Source organism: Acipenser ruthenus, chromosome 1 (genome assembly GCF_902713425.1).
Source record: "Acipenser ruthenus chromosome 1, fAciRut3.2 maternal haplotype, whole genome shotgun sequence".
In the NCBI taxonomy this organism is placed as follows: Eukaryota; Metazoa; Chordata; class Actinopteri; order Acipenseriformes; family Acipenseridae; genus Acipenser; species Acipenser ruthenus.
Window position 1 is genome coordinate 54,819,860 of NC_081189.1, and position 21,144 is coordinate 54,841,003.

General features: G+C 37.8%; 1 protein-coding gene across 2 annotated transcripts in view; it reads right to left on the reverse strand.

Moving 5' to 3' along the window:
- LOC117420735 (serine-rich coiled-coil domain-containing protein 1-like) overlaps positions 1–21,144 on the reverse strand; it is a 651,306-nt gene that overhangs the window by 500,677 nt on the left and 129,485 nt on the right. For both annotated transcript variants that reach the window (XM_059026175.1, XM_034034306.3), the window contains exon 5: positions 12,529–12,649. In XM_059026175.1, the coding sequence (XP_058882158.1) occupies positions 12,529–12,649 (121 nt within the window). The remainder of the gene's footprint in view (positions 1–12,528; positions 12,650–21,144) is intronic.

Below are 21,144 nucleotides of genomic sequence, written 5' to 3' on the forward strand. Positions count from 1 at the left end.
AATATACCCATTGCCAAGATAAAAGCACACACAAAAATACAGGGCAATGAGCAGGGAATGTGCAGCACAGGGTCCCATGTGGGAAATTCCGCGAGTTGCACCCGTATAAGGGGCCAATGACAAAGTTGCCAGACCTAGTTTCAAATAGAACTTTGAAAACAAATTGAAAAAATGTTGTAGTGAACATCCTCGCAGGTGGGTTGAAATGCTGCCACAGGTCCTGAAGGCTATCAGGTCAAAACCACACAGCACTACTAAGATAACTCCATATGAGGCAATGCCTGGTAGGGTAATGAGGATGCCAGGATATTTACTGTGTCCACAATCAACACCATTGAAAAAGGCGGCCATAACTGTCAAATGGCTAGAATCGTATATTAAGCATATTCAGACAGTCAACCAGTTTGTCGCGCAAAACATAGGTGTGAGTAAGAAAGCGTTAAGAACTGCAGTTAATAACTGCATTTGTCTGCTATTTGGAAAACTACTGTGTGGTGTATATGTGCAGGCCAGCAACAGGACAAGATAACGACTGCAGATGATCTGAGCTAATTGCAAGGAGCAATAGGCCTTCAAGGTCACAGAGGAAGTTGCTGAGTTGGTTGGCTATACATGGTGGGGTGCAGATGGGAGCTGCAGCAGAACAGGGATTGGAACAAAGAAACTCCGAATATGTGCAATGAAGCTATTAACCAGCTTGTAGAGAAGAGAAATGTACTTGTGAGGGGACATTTAACAGTACAGTTTAGGTGAAATAAAGCTAAATAAATTAATTTAATTGAAACATGTAAAAGTTAGTAAATCATTAATTTAAACAGTCCAAATTATTGTTGCTATGTGTTGAATTGTACATTGCTATTGAATGTACATTGTTCAAACAGCACTGGATTCTTTTTTTTCTTCTTCGTGTAGACGCCCTAGATAGTACTGTACTTCTACCCAGGATTTCCTCACCAAGATCGGAGCCGTTTCGGTTGACAGAGATTCAGACTTAATTTTTGAAGGTCTGTTTCTGAGGAGAGTGGATAATGTTCATATGTCTTTTTGTGATTTCCTGTAGCGTTTACAAACCGCTAAAAAGATGCTGTTTGAATGGATGAAATCAGGGTGTTTATGTATGCTGACTGATTTTCCGATTTCTGTTTTAATTTAGATGGCGGTTTATTCCAGCTCGGAGACTAACATAGCTTGAAATTTTATATTTGTCCCCCTTGGCCTTTACATTTCCATGGAAATCCCTTCGTATTTTGTTTTAGTGTATATTTTCTGTCATTGATACATCCATTTCAATTAGTTTTAGCCAGTCCCAGTTTGTCATTCTTTCATATTTTGTTCTGTTTTGCTATTGTAACCAAGATAGAAAATGACTAAATGAAGTTTCACAAAATTTGACATCGGAGAACCTAGAAGCCTTAGTTACCTTGTTCGGGAAGTCTGTGGGGAGAGTTGGTTGCGTGGTGCGATCTGAGAGCGCGGTCCATTTTGCTATGTGGCGTAGGGGTGGATAATAATAATTGTGGAGCCTTTGCTGTGCAGTTGCATTTAGGTAAATGGTACAAATGCAGACAGTTATTTCTGATATTATTTGATTTACCCCACTGTGAAGTAATTTGCTGTAAATTTTGTGTTTCAGAGTTCTGGCATAAATGGTATGATCCGATCTTACTGATTAGTGTAGTACAATCGCCATTTTAGCCAGTCCGCGCTCTTACACTCAGAGAAAGGTAGGCGCTGCTCTTTGCTTTTAAAATAAATGTGTAAACATAACTCAAAAATAAGTTAGTCTTGTATTTTATGGTGAACATTTATTTTGGAATTGTATTATGTAATTTTGTGTTGTATGAATGTGTGATACTTTGCATTATTTAAAAGAAAGGAACGATACGTTTTTTTATTTTTTATTTTAAGGCTTAATGCACTGTTGTACTGTTTCATTTTATTAGCATAAACTGAAAGCAAAGAGCACGGCTTCACTGATTACCTGCAGACTAGACTATCTTGTTCAATAAGGTTATTTTGTTCATAGAGTACTGGTATTTTGTAAAAACAGAGAATGATTCTTCTTGTATTGCTGTTTCTAGCTGAGAGTTGCGCTAATGAAGAGGGACAGCAACCCTGATTATCATTTTCTGTTTGCAGGTACTGTATTTTTGTTATTTCTCTTTTACTGTTTAAAAGAAAGCTGAAAAGAAAACCACTATACGATCATTAATGGTATTACGTTTAATTGTGTTATTAATTATTGTAATTGTATGCATGTTTGGAGTCCGCGCTCTTACACTCAGAGAAAGCTGAGAGTTGCGCTAATGAAGAGGGACAGCAACCCTGATTATCATTTTCTGTTTGCAGCACAATAAAACAATCGCCTTGTGAAGCCAGTAGTGTGAAGTCTTGATTCCAGTGTGAAGTGGCATGGGGAAGAAAGAGTGACCCAGGTTACACTATCTTCCAATTAATTTAACAGCTCTTTCCCCAAATTGGCATGTCTACTTACTACTTTTGGGATTTTGGTGGTTCAGTATCTTTAGATTGAAAAACATTCATATTTGCAGGTACTGTAGTTGGTCACTCAATGTTATAGTTTCTGTAACAGTAACCTGGGCCCCCTCATCGCATCCTATGGTTTCTTATACCATTTCTATGCTGATGATGCTCAGATTTTCCTCTCCTTCCCCACCTCTGACTCCACCATCCCCTCCCGTATCTCTACCTGTCTGTCTGCTATTTCCTCCTGGATGCACTCGCATCATTTCAAACTCAACCTCTCTAAATCTGACCTCCTTTTCTTTCCCTCCTCCTCCTCCCCCCCTCTGATCTCTATCTCTGTTCCTCTGGAATCTACCACACTCTCTCCCTCTTCCTCCGCTAAGAACCTTGGAGTCACCCTGGACCCCTGCCTCTCTTATTCCCAGCACATCTCCACTCTGGCACGCACTTGCCGATTCTTCCTGAGCAACATCCGAAGAATCCGACCCTTCCTCACCAACTACGCCACCCAGCTCCTGGTCCAGACCTTGGTACTCTCCCGCCTAGACTACTGCAACTCCCTCCTGGCTGGCCTCCCTGCGTCCGCCACCCGTCCGCTCCAGCTCATCCAGAACTCCGCTGCCCACCTGGTGTTCTCTTTGCCTCGCTTCTCCCACGCAACTCCACTACTCCGCTCACTCCACTGGCTCCCGATCACCGCTCGCATCCAGTTCAAGACTCTTGTACTAGCCTACAGATGCCTTGACCAGACTGCACCCAGCTACCTCCAGACCCTCATCTCTCCCTACACCCCCACTCGACCTCTCCGCTCCGCCTGCCTCCAGAGCCCGCTCCTTCTCCACCCTCGCTCCGCAGTGGTGGAATGACCATCCTACAGATGTCAGGACTGCCCAGTCCCTGACCACATTCCGGCGCCTCCTTAAGACTCACCTCTTCAGACAGCACCTGTAGAACTCCTCTGTTTTTCCCCTGGGACACTTATCACCCTTCCTTAAATGTGCTTTACTTGCTCTTATCTGCCCCCTATTTTACTGCATTTAATCCTGTACTTCAGAGTACTGTAATCTGCCAAGTGTTTAATCTGTAGTATTTTGTATTTAATCATATCCTGATGTAACTATCACTGACACTGTTATCTGCTGTATTATTGAATTGTATTTTGTCACACTTGTACTTGCTTGAACCAAAGTCATTGTATTTATCTTGCTCTTAATTGTATTATTACTTGTACTGTGATACTTGAAATGTATTTGCTTACGATTGTAAGTCACCCTTGTTTTGGAGATGTTGAGAAAAACACTGAAAACGCCGAAAGACTCAAAGAAAATTCTGATTGGTTTAACAACTGAGCAGATTTGTCGCTTAATAATATTTAAGTGATGTGCATAGCAATGGACAAAGTTCACTTATGAATACCTTTTCTTGAGTGTTGTGTGGATACCATTTAATGCACCACTCATTACAGCTGCAACGTTATGTTTGCACAACAAGTTACATTTTTAAATTGTAAGGCTCCAGATCTTGCTTCAAAAGAGTTGCTAATCCTTTAGTAGTTCAGTCCCTAGGTTAAACAAACCCTAAAACCTAAGCACAAGCACTAGTTGAGTTGTACATGACACATCTGTAGTTTCGTCAGCTGGTACCAATATGAATCTTGCATTTTAAACAGTGTTCATTTTATTCTTGTACACTTCGAGCATACAATCTAGAAGTTTGTTTTGTATGGTCTTCAATTTATTTTTAGACACAGTTGCATTTGCAAGGTGGTCAGCTAACTAATGGTCTAATTGAGAAAACACTCCCTGATTTAAAGAAGTGGCAGCTCATGACTTCCACAGAACATGATGCAGTCAATTATCTGGGAAAGAACAAACCTATTCTTATGTACAAGCTCATTATGCCTTTGCATGGAAATATGGTAACCGTCATCAATTTGAGTAGCAATATTAACATTTCCCATCATTTTTCAGTTTAACACAGTTCCTGATATGAGAAGCACTGCACTCATTTTTCTTAACTTTCTCTGACAGGTGTTTTAAATCATTCATTGCGGTTTTGGTCCAAGCTGTATCCCCACGAAACAAGATGCATTGAAAACAAAACGCTGTAATTTTGCTTCACTCACTGTCAGTCAATCCTTCCTATCAAACCATGACACACAAAAGCTTTGGTTTTGTTTTGTGTCATTTTGTGTAATTTTTAATCTCCCCTGGTTGGTGTACACCCAGCCTTTTAACCTCCAACTTTTCTTCTGTTGACATAGAAGAAAAGGCTTCTAAAGACAATTGTCAACGCAATTCATCATACAGTAGCCGTTTATAAACACACTTCGCACTTGCTGAATAACTGTGTAATTGGCGGGCTCAAAGGTTACATCTGTAGTTTCTGTAAATACATCTAATCCCCGGTGTGCTTTGTGTGAACTGTAGGGAGTCCCTACGAGCCCTGACTGATGAATGCATAGCAAGTTGAACAAAGCTGAGGGCTAACTAAATTTATCCCTCTCCGATGACACAGGTCAAGGAATGTCAACAACGTCCGAATGCAGAGGGTGCACCTTTGCTGTAAAATTAAATGGATTTAAGAGAAACTAACAATGAATATTAGCGCAGTAAGTAACGTGTTGCAATATGTCCCTGGAGGGGCTTGGCCCTTTCAGCCCTTAATGGCCAGATGCCACTGGAATGGATATATTGTTTTAATACTTTAATTCACATATCAAGGGGTAAATTTCAACTGGGGAAGGAATCCAAACACATATCACAAAGTATTTTCAGCAGAGCTTGTCAAGAGATGCTAAATAAAGCCTTGTGTCCGTCAGCGCCCCCTGTATTTATATGGTAAAAATAATATATATGTGATACATACAAAGCAGGATACACCACAGGTAAATGCATTTGTTGTAACCCTTTATGCCTATTACTGTTATTAAAATATACACCATTGTGTGTTTCAGTCTCTGTACGATGGATACAAATACAAATAGTTGTGTTTTGGACAGGCACAGAGGCTCAAACATGAGTATGCATCTGACATGTTTCTTTACACACAAATATCTTCTGATCTTGCCTGATTTACTTATTGAACAACATTTAGTCAAACATATTAATTTTGCTTTCTTTAACCAATTAGAAATGTTTACGATCAAATTTTTACTATAATATGAATATGTGTAAAGTTAACAGACAGACTTCCACCCAGTTCTAGAATAAACCATCTCCATAAGTATGTTTTTTTTATGAATAAAATATAGTTTGATATTAATGACAGTGTATGGACATCTTTAACAGTCTAGATTTATTTTTATTTAAATAACTCATGAGTTAAAGCTAATATGGCCCTGTGCGTTTATAAACAAAAACTAGACTGCACTGAATGGTTGTGTTTGTATGGAATGTTTCACCTACCCATAAGGAACATTCAGATAAATCTACTAAACATTTTGCATCAGCACAGAAATGAAGAATGAGCCGCCTTACATTAATTGATTTTGATGCTCATTATAGTAAGAAATGATAACAAAAGCCAGTGTGTCAGCACTTTAGGTGGCTATCATGTCATGTTAAAATTTGCAGTTTCTAATTATAGGCAGCATTTTTAATAGAGTTATACATGTTTGATGCATCACTCACTTACAAAAACTATAATAGGTCATGTGAGTAATGAAAACCACATATCCAAGCAAGTAAGCTAAGGCTACTTTCAAACTCAAGCTATTCATTATGGCTTCATTTGTATTTATTTTTTTATATATAGCATTATTCTTTAAAAAAGATTTTCAGCAATAATATATATATATATATATATCTTTTTTTTTTTTTCTGGAAATGTTTATGATGCCACATTCATCGCCCCACCTAGTGGATTTTTAACACCAGTCCACAACAATTTTTATGATAACAAATGTCTATTTTATTTGTAAAACAGACTTATTAAAACATTAATTTAATAGTACAAGTGTTAAAGCTTTATGAAAGGGGCCCCACTGCTGCATACTAAAGCTACAGTAATAGACCCTTCTTAGATATTAAAAAATGTACTACATGTATTTGGTTAAATCAGATTGATTATTCTTTACCATTTATTGTTACAAAAGTCCAACATTAATTCATGTTTAAAGTACAACATTAAAATGGGTAATACTTTAGAGCAATTGAATATGCCCCGAAATCTAATCAGTGGCAGATCTAAATACTGTCGCAATTTAAACACTAAACATAGAAACAAACCTAGTGTTTTACTTACTTTTAACAAAAAGTTCACTAAAGAGACTGTCGAACACAAAGAGCTGTTGGTTTTCTCAAACTCCCTTTTATAATGAGAGGAACAACAACAGTATTTAGATCTGACACCATTTAGAACAGTTAAATATAATATATTTTTTTGTGTGCACTGACATAACTTAAATTAAAACATAGCTCCTTACTTTACATTTTATTATGACTGCCATGCCTATTGTTTTCAAATGCATGGTGGATACAATTGGCTACTAGTCACATGTAGTATGCTTCACTAGCTTAATGTACTCCTTAATAGTTCCAAGGTGGAATCAGCTGCAATTTTCAATCAATCGTTCTATCACTCACTGTGGCAGGGATGGAGCCCTACGCATGAAGAGTTTTATATATATATATGCGTGTGTGTGTGTGTTTGTGTGTGTTAAAATGTTGTTAAATAGTGTCTAATTATTGTAAATAGTTAATGGAGAACCTGACACTCCTGGGAGAGCCTACCTGCTGTGGAATCCTAATCAGCAGATAGGTGTGTTCCAGTGGGGCGGATTCAGATTCGGCCTGAATACCTACTTTTTGAAGAGGGGTATCTCTGCAGCCTGCATGCGCAGATTGTAAAATACGTCATTATTGTACGCGACAACAAAGTCTGTGTTTAAAAGGTTTTTTTCACACTTTGAATTCAGTTGTTTTATTTCCTTGTTTGTTTCTCTGCTAAATTTATGTAATAATGTTTTTAAACTATCTATTAAATAATGCTGGTTTAATCAAATCAAGGCTTAATATTCATTTTTTATTATTAAATGTTTTTTTTTCAAATATTTTTTCAAATAAATACATTTCAAGATCTGCTCCTGGGGAACTCCTACACATTGATTTAAATAATCCTCATCATTATTTTCTGAACCCAGTCACATAGAAATGTTCCTCATATGCTTCTTTTTTCAGCTACTGAGATTCACTATTATTGGGGAAATGTCATGCAGTGTGATATGGATAACTATAATAATATGTAATAATGCACACAGTGATATGCATATTACCATATAGTCTGACATTCCCACTGCAATCGTGTACTACAGTCATCTGTATTTAAATAATAATCTTCATCAACACTGTTTGTCCCTTGTATGAACAAGACAGGGTCTCCCCTAATAATGAATAAATCAATGAAAGATAAAAAATAAAATATATATTTATGCAGTCAATGTAGGGTCCCGGTTTAGCTGGTACAGTCCTGGTTTTCTATTAAAGGTCCCAGTGTCCCGACAGGGTCAGGTTTTTTTTTTTAACTCACATCTCTAAACTGCAATGTATTTTACATGTAAAGTGATTATGAATTGCTTGAGCAGTTTAGTAAATGTATTTAATTGTTTAATTGTGGTGGCGATTCTATCTGGAGAGCCTCGTAACAACGATTAATCATATTGCTTGAATTTTTTTTATACAGTAAACAATATCTATCAAAATTGTGCAACACCATTATTATAGATAACTTTGCACTCACCTGCACTCTTTCATTTAACCTTGTGGCAGCAGGTACAGTTTCTATTTGTTTAATATTTCATGCTTCACACAGTCCCACCCAGTCAGAGACTCAGAAAGCCAATCAGCTGCTGTATAGGTCTGATTGATGGAAACGATCCACGCAGGCATGGGCGTGCTTGGTAACAACTAAGTAAAACAATTCAATTAATTTAGCGACAGTTTGCACAATTCACACTCACTTTACTGAATACATTGCAGTTTAGAGAGGCGAGTTACAAAACCTGACCTGCCTTAAAGTGTCCCGAGATTCTGGAGCCTGTTGGCAACCCTGCTCTCAGATCAGGTGACACAGGTTGAAACGTCATCAAAGAAAATAGTGGGTTATGGCAAAGATGCAGCTCTCCTTTCTTGTAAAGGTAATGTAAACAGTTCTGTATTTTGACATTTCTGTTGTGGGGGGAGGGGGCTATTGGTAAATTGTGTAAGTTTCAAACTGAAATCTTATTCAGGGATATATTCCTTTTGGTAATAAAAATACTATGAACTAAAAGGCTCAAAATAATAGATTGTGCACATCCCTTGTTAGTAGCTGCCAGTCTGTTTTTCATTCAACAGTTTCCTTAAGTTTTTCTTGACAGTTTTTGTAGATTCGGTGCGGTATTCGGCCGAATCTTTTGAGATGGATTCGGTATTCAACTGAATGTCAAAAACTTGGATTCAGTGCATCCCTAATGAAAAAGTCCTGTTTGTACACCTCAGAGCTGCTGCAAGGCCATAAGACAACGTGAACCAGGATCATAGCTTAAAGAGCGGGACCTCCCATGTAGGGGAGTAGCGTACACCGTGTTCATGGCTACTTTGATTTGTAGTTTTTGTACTGTATGTTTTGTTTTTGCTTTTTGTACGCTTTGTTGTATGTCCTCCGTGCGCTACACTTGTTGACAGTGTTACATGAGCACCCACACCTCTCTACAATGTTACACTCACAAACAACCAAGCATTAAATATTTACAGGTGTTAAAAGCAAGATAAAAGTAAGACAACTTCACCTTATTCAGTTTAATAATTCCCAAAAACAGATATACCCTACTCTATAGTGGCACACATACAAATACATTGGTAAACACAATGCAATTTAGGGCCAGATATTTAAAATTTGGATAGATCATGATGCATATTCATGACTATATATAGTATCTGCATAATACTGCCTTTATATATTTAGCACAATTGCAATTTATTTGGGAAGAAAACACAGAGGCAATATTTTCATGACTAAAAAACAGAAAATGTGTTTTGGTTCTAATGTAATAATAAAACTGTGAATCTTTTACAGTACTGTTTTTAATTGTTAGTATTATTTACTTGATATTACATTGGCTTCTGAACACCACAAAGCACCAAATATACTGCCCTTGATTATAAGCACTGTGTTGTGAACTGAGCTGTGAATTTATTTTGGATTTATAAATTTGGATCAGCATCATTTTACCGTACAGATATACCACTTTTAAGTAAGTATGGTACATTTCTTACTCGCTATCATTCAAGTAAGCATGTGTCATGCACCAATCACCAGTTATAGCACTGAAAAAAACTGCATAAGTACTTAAAACAGTTCAATCATCTTTTCATAAGGCTGTCGGGTGAACACTGAGAATACCATTTATGTTAGGAGAAACAGCAAGGCACACTTTAGTATGAGCTGTCAAGAAGGATGCAAGACGTTAAGTGAGATTCCATGGAATGACAGACAGACTACTTTAGTGACCAAGCTTTGTGCCAGCACAAAAGCGGCAATAAAACACAACACTGCCAAAATAACAATCCTGTCATTCTAGAGAAGAAAAAGTTTATCCTTTGAGAAAACAATGAATGTGTACAAGAATATGGGCATGTACATATTCTCTAGTTTAAATGCAGCATGACAGTGAAGGCAATGGCAAAAACAGCAGTCTGCACTACACCATGTGTGTTTTTCACAAGTAGGCAAAATCAATGATCTCTTCAGCATAACAGTAGAAATTAGCAAAGCCTTTTACTCCAGAGTCATGAGCACCATTTTTTTCTTTAAAAGAGTTAATGTTACAAAATAAAATTAAACAACTTAAGAATACCAATCAAAAGTATTGATGCCTGTTTTTGCATAAACCAGGCAAATGTGTTGCCTCTTTTTGTTTTAAAACAAGAGTAGCTTGTGCTCCCGTTTTACAAGCTGGTTTGCAAAACGGCATTTGAATGATGGATATGAGTTCTGGTCAAAAGTTTTGTCGAGTGATGAAATAAAAATCAAGCTATTTGGTCACCCTGATAGTCGCTAAGTTTGGAAAAAGTCTGGTGAGGCGTACAAAGAAAAGAAAACCATACCTACTGTCAAGCATGGAGGTGGTAATATCCTTCTATGGAGCTGTTTTTCCTCTAGTGACACAGGACATTTATTTCCAGTGCATAGTAAAATGGATTCCATAGCATATCAAAAGATATTGGTCAATCATGGTTCAAAGCGCAACTGGACGTTCTAACACAACAATGATCCAAAGCACACATCAAAATCTACTTCAGAATGGTTAAGAAGTTTAAAATCAAGGTTCTGAAATGGCCTAGTCAAGGTTCCGATCTAAATCTAAGTGAGAATCTTTGGTATGAGTTGAAGCGGGCTGTGTACAAGAAAAGTCCTCGAAATTTGAATGAACTGGAACAATTTTGTTTTGAAGAATAGTCAAAAATCACTAAAGAATCATGCCAAAATCTCATTGACAAATAAACTAATTGTTTAAAAGAGGTTATTAATGCTAAAGGTGCCTTAACTAGCTATTCATTTCATTTTACTTGTCAGCGTATGAATACTTTTGAATGAGCATTTTTGTAGTTTTGCAAAAAAAATAGATATGAACTGTTTTATTTCAAAACTATGATCCATCTGTTATTGCTGCTATTGTTGCAACTCAGGAACACTTATATATCAATATTCAGCTTTATCATAACTAATCACCTTTGATACAGATTATTAAAAAATAATGTAACTGAGAATCGAAATCCATCAAAGAGCAAGAAGAGTGTATATTAGATACTGCATGGGTCTTACTATGCTTATTTCTGCTGCTGCCCACAATATTATACAATCCAGTTATAATTCTAGTAAACAAATATGGACAGGCTGCAGAACAAATTGTACATTACAAAGCTCTGGCCTCTAACTTCCTTAAATTTGAGATTACCATGCATTTAGAGACTGGAGATAAATACATATTAAAGTGCACTGACATGAAAACTAATTAAGTAACATACGAATGTTCCACACTTTACTGGTTTTGGAGAAAATAAAATACAATTAATTTCAATTTTTTTTAGATGCAATTAATTGTCATAACCCTGATTTCAAGAAGGAATTAAAAACAGATACATACATAGGCAATTCTGATTCTGATTTCCACATGAATTACACCAAATGAAATTTAATGTAACATGTCAGATTTAACTATATTGTTATGAGGTGTGGAAGGTCACCAAACTCAAGTATTAAATAATCCTTCACATATCCATAAACGAAGAGAAGTTGGGCTCAACTTACGATGACTTTTAACGTATTTCACATTCAGAAACAAGTCTGTCTACATGGAAGGGCATATGGCGTTTGTTCAATATTGGATTTGTCCAATTACCCTTTCTTCTGTACACACTACAGTTGGTTGGTTAAAAGAAGTTCTTTCCAATGTCATCCTTGTGGTTTCTATGGATATTAACATATGGATATTACTTTATCTAAGGTTAGATTTCTAGCAGATTTTATAATATATTCTTATTTGTCTTTTTCATCTCTGTCTTCTTCTTCTTCTTCTTCTTCTTCTTCTTCTTCTTCTTCTTCTTCTTCTTCTTCTTCTTATTGTTATTTAATTTGAATGAAAGCCCAGAAGGGTTAAATGACAAAATGGGAAAGCATAACAAAAATAAAGAGGATTCATGTTCTTGCTCTTCAAACTTATCAATTCACATCTTTTACCTTTTTTATTTTAATTAAAGGTAATTCTTCTATAAAGGGACATTCATTTCAGTTATGTTGCTGCCTTCAAACCAAAGCAAAGAACTCCATTAACCTATGTCAGTGTAGAATAAGTCGACAATCAATTATAGTCTAATTACACAGTGCAGTTCTTGTATTTAATGTTTTTTTTTCTTCAACAGTCAATCACCCAGGGTAACTTGTAAACTTATGTTGAATGTTGAAATTCATTTTTTTGTTGTTGTTGTTAAATGGCCTTTTAATCAACCCTTCAAATTCTGAAGTATCACAATGATGTGCTTGGAATAAAACAAAACTCACCCATGTGTTGTGTCTAGGGCTTTTGGTTCTCTTCCTGGAATCTTATCAATAGATGTCTCCATGGGTGAGTGCATCAGTGCCAAACATGAGGCAATCGACTGGTTTGAATCCTCTCTGCAAACTGCAATTAAAGATTAAACACACATTTAAAGCACCAATGCTGATTTATACAGAAGCTGACAAGTTCAAAATGGAAACACCTGCCATAGCTATCATTGTGGTATACAACCACTATGGGAATAACTGATTCAACAGACATGAGGGATATGCCACCATCCCTTAATGATTCCGCTCAGAAAAGCTGAGGGTGGAAATGCGCAGAAGTCTATACTCTAGACTGGCCTAGTGGTTGTCATCACTTTTTATACTATTTCTTGTGAAACAAACACAACTACTGCATCAGCCTTTAAAGTCTGTCTGAATTGAAGCAGGGAGATGATGCTTTTATATATTACAAGTCAGGGATGTCATTCACATAACAAACGATTCAGTAATTTACACAGAAGTAGGTGCTACATATAACAGATGCTAATAATGTATTCTTCAATCCCGATATCTCTATAATTAAAGATAATAAATTCATGACATAATGGAAAGATATAGTATAGCACAATAAAATGGGCTCATTAAAAATTGCCTGCAGCAAATGAACTGAAACATTTTTAATTAGAAATGTGGAAGAATTCAGCAGTCATCTGCATACATACAGTGGTTTGGTACACCTTGTGCACTACAGTCAGAATATTAATGAGTTTACAAATATTCAGATAAATCTTCAGTTTATGGTCCGAATTTTTGTATTTTAGATATTTTTTTAAGAGAAATCTAAATTGTGTAAAAATACAGATTCATGCATTGAAATACTCTGTATGTCATTTCCGGAATGTGTGCACCCTGTGAGCAGCTAGGTTACATGCCTTGTATAATATCTATAGAAATACTTTAGGGTTAAGCGATAAGCTTTCCTTTTGTTTTTCCATTTCATGTGAGGTTTAGGGTGAACTAATATATCTACACACCACACTGCAATGAGGTTGATAGACCACATAAACCATTAAGTCTTAATAACTTAATCCGACTGATCTTCACCAAGAGTCCACATATACAAATAAACATTCTTCATAGTGCTATTTCTTTTAGCAACAGTTTCTGTGTTGTTGGTGGTGACCTACATAACAATTTTAAGACGGAATATTGTTGGCCCTAATTCTATGCCTGGCCCCCTGTCTCAATTACAGTAGACCCTGACTAATTCGAACCAGCTAGGACTGGAACCTGTTTAATTCAGAGATTTATCTTTGTTTTATGTATTTGATGCTCACCCAAATTACATTTTATCAAATTATTTAATCAGTATTCAAATTATGACCTACACTGTATAACACCTGCAGTGTTTGTGTTTTCAATATTTTAATTCACCTGTGAGGAAATTTTGTTTCTACAGTTGCTTTCAGCATGTATTTTATTAAAATAACATGGTTTGGATTATGGGTCAGTTTATACTACCGTGCTCCAGATTACCAATAATCTACTGTAGTTGTAATGTAACACTCACTACTGCGTAAAATAATTTCAAACTTATAAATCTTTGCCCCATCCCATTTTATGACTAACCAACTGCTCTGGGTCTTATAAAAGACACAGTCAATCACATACCACATGATGGGTACACTTTTACCCCCCTATAGTTCCTAGTAAAAAGCCCAACCCCTTTAATGATACAAATACAGTGAATAGACCTAAATCAACCATCTCCTCAAATTCCATCAGGACTTAGTTATAAGTAAAACTGGCTCATGGCTTACTTCTGTTCTATTGGCTCGTAAAATAGCTTTTTTGTTGGGCTATATGTTTGGAAGCAGAAAAGGCATTTACAGACCCCAAATTGCTTGGGAGTTATATATGCACAACTTGAGTATCTAAAAATAAACAGCCTGTTTGAACGTCTTCATTTTAATTTTATTGCTGATCACTCTGCTGAAACATAGTTAATTAAAGTGCTAAATGATGTGATCCAGCACTGCAACCAGTGTCATTTTACTCTTCATTATTATTCTTGATCTGTAAAGCAGGGTTACAGCATCAGTCTGATAAGGTTTAAAGAATAATTAGAATCAGTAGATCCTGGACTGGGCAATTGTTCTATCTCTGTGATGATTTCATGAGATAATGCTATCCAATTTATACCAACTGTCTGTTGAAGGGTCCAATGTGCTCAACTTGCTGACCCCTATTTATCTTCTTTTACTTTTGTCATAAAATTCACACATGGTTAAAATGCATCCTTTCCAATGTCATTAAAATATAGATCACCATGACCTACATCCACCAGAAATGTACATGCAAAAATATAAGTGCAAAATATGTATCTTAAGACAGATAGACAAGTATCCCCAGATTCTAATAGTGCTAGACCAGTAGTCCCAACCATCACAGCTGAATGGACGGTTCTTTAGATGGATGCAAAACACCACAGTTGGTATCCCTTTTTATTCTCGCCATTGTTGTGTATGTTGCAGCTGGTGTAGAACTGCTAACTGCGCCCTGTAGCGTTACTCCCAGGGCTTTTTAAATGATCTATATAGTGATGAGATCATCAGCTGAGCAGCATTCATTAGATCAACAAGAAAAGTTGCCAAAAGATTGTACAGGAGTGTGGCAGCAGGGCAGGGTGAAAGCCCTGCTGGTGCACGGTGTGTGTGTGTGTGTGTGTGTGCGTTTGTGTATGTCTGTGTGTGGGGAGTATTGGGAGGTGTATAAATAGGGTGATCATGGGTGTTAGTTAGGCAGTGTTGTGATGGTCAAGGCAGTGCAGTTTGTTGTTTTGTGTTATGAAACATATAGAAATGAATGCGCGTAAGCACTTAAATTGCAGCGTTTCTGGTCTCTGAGTCTCCTTGCCGACACACACCGTCAGATTGTTTTATTGTGTTTATCAGAGAATAATGATGACTCTGAGAGAAACCTTTCAAAACACAGGATCATTAATATTGTACCATGGAGGTGAAAAAAGAATCAGGCCACAGGTTTGCAGCAGGGTCTTTATTTGCAGTACAGACAGCAAACTGATGATTTACATCACCAACCCTGAGTAGCTTGCAGGCTCTCCTTAAATAGCCCCACAGACATACGCACAGAGGTCCAGATAAGCTGCATACCTGCCGTTTTTACGCATTAAAAAATCTGAAATACGCACTAAAATTAAATTTAATGCATAAAAATACGCATAGCAATTTTGCTACACAGCGTGTCTGCCTCCCCTTCCGTCTCCCCTAAAACTTCCACTAACAATTACATCTCCTAGACTACAATGGCTTCAGTTACTAGGAAACTGTACACAAGAAAAAACAACCCAACAAACATTATCCAATCACTGGCTAGTCCTGTTGTCTTTACAGTCAATCACAGTAAGAATAAGAAAAATTCGAAGCTACACGGGTTGAAGCATAAACACCCCAGTCCAGCTAAAAATCCAACTGAAACCATCGTCAGAGGCAACCAATAAAAACTGTTTTATAACTTATTAATGCATTTCCTTATTTTATTGATCTGTCTGGCTTTACATTGAATTTTAACATGTTCACTGAGTTTAAGAATTTAATGTTAAAATATAAGTAATATAATTAATTTGCAGTCAGTGTGATGCCTCGAAAACAATGCACTGAGCTTATAAAGAACCTTGTAGAACACATGCATGGTTGTACAGCAGTTCAAAGTAACATTGCAGTTAAAATGGAAGGCTGTTTTTTAATGCCTACCCCATTACCATTAAAGATTGTACAGTATTTATCGAAATTACTCATGACCTCAAGGTAATGTTGCATTTTACCCCATGAAAATACATTTTACTCTCTCAGTGTTCAAATTAGAGGGTTACTCCCAGACCCAAAACTTTATCTGGAGCACTACATATACAGTTGAAACATTGTAAATGCTGTACCCAATCAGAAGCCCAATCAGAAGCCTCTCTGCCTATGATCGGTGCACCCCTTAGTCCCTTGTCCACCTTTCCCGCACTGGCGTGAGGTCACTGCTGGTGCAAGGTTGCATCCATTATTTTAGGTAAGGCAAGCTGTTTTGCAAAGTCCCGTGCATTGCCCTCATGTGTATGTCCCATGTGCCAGCAATTAATTACTAGCGCCAAACAGTCTCGAGCAAGTCTGAGCTCCGGCTTGCAGGCCATGGTCCAACACATATAAACAGTTCCAGTTCTTTCAACTTTTTTTCTAAATCTTTTGTTATTTTTACTTTTATAAAGTAGTCGTGCACCTTTTTTGTTAATTTTTTATTTTTTATTTAGTTGTTTTATTTAAAACACAGTTTATTCTCTTTTTCTTGTTTCTCTTCCTGCACTTGTGTTTGTTTGCAAGTGCAGGAGGGACTTTCTTTGTTTCTTTGTGTTTATTTTGTTTATCTCTTCTTTTTAACACTTTATTTCTTTACATTTAATTTGTACCTAAAAGGTATACTTGTGTTTGTTTTTATAAATTCTATTTTGGGCACAAAACTGTTTTTAGTTTCTGTTTAAAATTGGTATTAGTTTCAACCCCCATTTCTGCCATATACAGAGTGTGTGTGTGGGGGGGGGGGGGGGGGGGCTGGCAGGCAATTAAAACAGGCGGCATGCTTTAGTTTGGGCAGCACGCAGTCTCTTTGCTTGCTCTACTATAAGTAAAATACATTGGATTTACAGTGTTTTCCCATTTTTTTAAAACAAGTTCCTGTGATGTTTTGTTTCTGTGTGCTGCTGTAAACTGTCTCCACACTTTGAAAGTGAAATGCCCATCTCACACAAAAAAAATAACAAGCAGGCAGTGAAAGTCAATCCCTCCCCTATCCAATGATATGCGTTAACAAGCTGTACAGCAAAGTATGATGGCCCAGTAAGTCAAAGAAATTAAGTGCATTTATCGTGTTTACCTGATCACGGGCCCAGAATGACATTTCAATATGATCGTGTTCACACAATCACGGTCCTAAAGGGCTGAGGGGGAAGTGCAAGAAAACGGATGGGCCACAGTCAGGGCCACTGAGGGGGCAAAGAAGGGGCCCCCAGAACAACAACTGCCTCAGATTTCCTCCTCTAGCAGCGACAGGGGTCCTGACCCTTGTGTTGCTGTGGAGGGGGAAAGGACACATCCCCTGAGGCAGTTTCAGGCTCCACAGAGAACATGGAGCCCATGCAAGTGGCCGCCACTGACGGACCGGAGGGAGGAGAATGACCTGGTGGGCAGGAGGAGGTGGTGCCCTTGAGGTGGATCCCCTCCCTACTGCACAAATGTGCAAAGAAACCGGTCCTAATCCCACTACTAAGGGGTCGGTTCCAGTTGGGGTCACTAGGGTGCACAGGAGGGGCACCTAGTTTTCCTCCTCTAGCGGTGACAAGGGTCCTAGCTCTTGTGCTGCTGTGGAAAATGTAGTGATGGCCTAGGTTCAGGTGTAAGCAGGAAGTAGACAGGAACAGAAGCTATCGATTTCAATCCAAATACTTATTTTATTATTATGCAAATAATTGATGAACACAAACAAAAGAACTTCAAAAACTATTATAACTATGTACAAAAGAAAAATAAACATTCTAAATGCAGGATTGAAGAAACAACCTGGTTTAAAGCAACCAAGGGTTTCACAGTCAAGTTTCAAGAGCATAACCGTGTCTCTCACCTTTTCTCCATACTCAATGCTCTGGCTTTTATACCTGCTCAGATAGCCCCTCTGTGGCGGAGTGTCCCGCCGCAATATATATATATTTGTATTATTATTTGTATTTTTGTTTGCAGCGCAGGTCAAAGCGCCGCGTATTTGTTATTGTTTTGTATTTATATTTTAAAAACTTTGTGAGGATGCGTGACTGATCAGCTACTGATTATTTACCTAGCTGACAGTCACGCATCCTTACTAAACTCGTACAGACTGTGGCCGAGGGGTAATAAGATAATTAACAGCTAGTTAACCCCTCGGCCAGAATATAAGAACCTGCAGCTGTCCGTGCTCGGAGGAGAGTGTACAGAGGAGAGTACAGGGAGCGGAGAGAGCGAGGAGAGACAAACAGATTAAAAACAATTGCTATATGTAAATATACTTGTTTATGTTTATTTGTTTGGCCAACGCACCTTTTTGTTTTGTGTTTTGTTTGTTTAAATCTTTTGGTTTGTTTTATTATTTAATAAAACGCTGAGCGCCGTTGCGTTCAGCTTCACCACCATCCATTCATTGTTTCGTTTTTGGTACTTTCTGGTCCGTGACGTCACCATACACATGCCACTTAACTGCTGCTCGACCACACCCTCCCATGGATTAAACCAAAAAAATCAATGAATAGATTCAGCAATGTACACTTTAACTCAAGCAAGCACAAATATACAAAAATGATCACCTTTTCATTAATAACAACATTTTAAATCAATTTTGGAAACAAAACACATTACAACATAATATTCATTTTATAACCATTAAGTACTCCCCTTTCCCTTAGCGTAGACATAATAAGTCAACTGTAGCTGCCCTCTGTTTACCTGAATTACGGTAAAACAGAGGGCTTAACAATTCCCTCTTCACTAGCCATTGATACCCCACACAACATGGCGCTGCTCAGGACTCACTGCTACAAACTTAATATAAAAACTTTACAAGGTTTTTCCAAAGGTAAGTTTTATTTTACTTCATAAAATTAAAAAATACCTAAATTACACATCTAATCCTCAACCGTAGAGATTGAGGAGCTCTCGGCGAGGACTGAGGACAAGTCTGATGAGATTATGCCTTGGTCCTCTGAAGAGAGACCCAAACTGGGGACGGAACCATCTGGTTCGGCAGCATATGCTGAGCCCACATCCGCACCTCCCAAATCAAGGATGCGGATGGTCCCGAAGACGAGCCCTCCACCGTTCTCTCTCGCTGCGTCCCCTGGGCGTGGAACCTAAAATTAAAAATAAAGTGCAGCACACTCACAAAACAGCATGGGTGTGTTGTGCTTTTCCATCAAGAGGAGGGCAATGGAGACCCGGGGGAGAGGGAGGTGCAAACAGATTCCATGTGTAACATGGAATCAGAGAAATTGTCCGCCTCTTTTCCAAACATCCCTGCAGTGGAGCTCCTAGAATTTCTGAAAGCCACAATCCACTGCAGAAAGAAGGAAGGACTGGCCCTGGACAAATGGAAAGATTTCCAAAAGATCTTACTATCTGTGAGATCCTTGCTCAGGGCCAGCAACATTGAGAAAACTTCGTGCACATTCCAGTCCAAAAGTTGAACAACGAGTTGTAACCTACAAGATAACTCAGGGTCTCCTGTCAGAGTCACCAACAAATCCTGACAGAAGATTATCACGTATTGGTACACTAAACACCAATGGTTGTAAGGACCACTTCCGCAAGGCCCAGGTAATCTCCTACCTGAAAAAGGGAGGTTACTCTGTGTGCTTCTTGCAGGAAACACACACCACTCAAGAGGCTGAAGCCAACTGACTACTGGAATTGGGGTTTTGACGTTCTTCTTTCAGTCCTTTTGTCCCAAGGTTCCTTCGGGAGATGGACCGCGGCACATACTTCTTCTACAAGAACAACACCTGTCTTCTGGCAGAGGATGGCTCCCTTTTGAGAGATATGTAAGTCTTGCAGCAAGCTGATGTTAAGCCCCGTATTTGTCTTTTTGAACACGTTTTTGTTCTAAAACAAATCTTGCTCAATGAATTTGAGATTTTACATCAACTATAGGTGAGGTGGTCGCTAAAGCCTGGTACTGTCGATAGCCCACACCAATAATACAGGAGACCACTGGCACCAATTCCCAGCTATGCTAATGTAATACATTTTGGGGTACAAGACATTTTTGTCCTAGGTAGGTACGCATGATAGATGCTACTTAAGGCTAGTGTACAATGCATTGAATCTTATTGCTAAGGGACAGAAAAGTCTAGGCTTAAAGCAGTCAGCTATCCAATCACCAAACACGAAGATAACAAAAGTGTAAAGGATGAAAACAAATTATTATGTGCTTTGCAAAGGGTTTTGTCATGTATTTATTTATTGCTGCATTTTTAAAATTTGTAGCAGCTTTAGTATTTTTATAACCTTGCTTTTAAAACAACTAAACTATAATTTTATAAGTCAAATGGCAATAATTTGAAACATTGGATAAATGGCATCACATAAAAAAACAAAACAAAAAAAACACAGAATGAAAAGGTCTCTAAACCCTTCGTATTGTATGCTTATTTTTTTCCTATTTGGTGAAAGAGCTTGCCAGTTGTCACAAGGCTGGCTGGTAGTGACACGTCAGACCCGGAAGAAACACACAGACAGACGGTGGTGATGAATGAAACTGAGTGCAATGGCTGCACTTAGCGTTTAATAACAAATAAATAAAAAGATTGAACCAACAGAAAACAGGACACGGCACTTGCGGCCAAAATAAACAGGTAAACAAAACGAACAGACACTGACACACAGGGACGAACACTAAAACAAACACGTACGCCGTAGCAATTGCTTTTTAACTAATTCTCTCTTCACTCTCTCCCGTTCCTTCGCCCTGAACACACAACCCAGAGTGAAAGAAATGTGCATCTATATATACTGTTGTGCTGGGATACAATTACTAATTAATTATTCACTT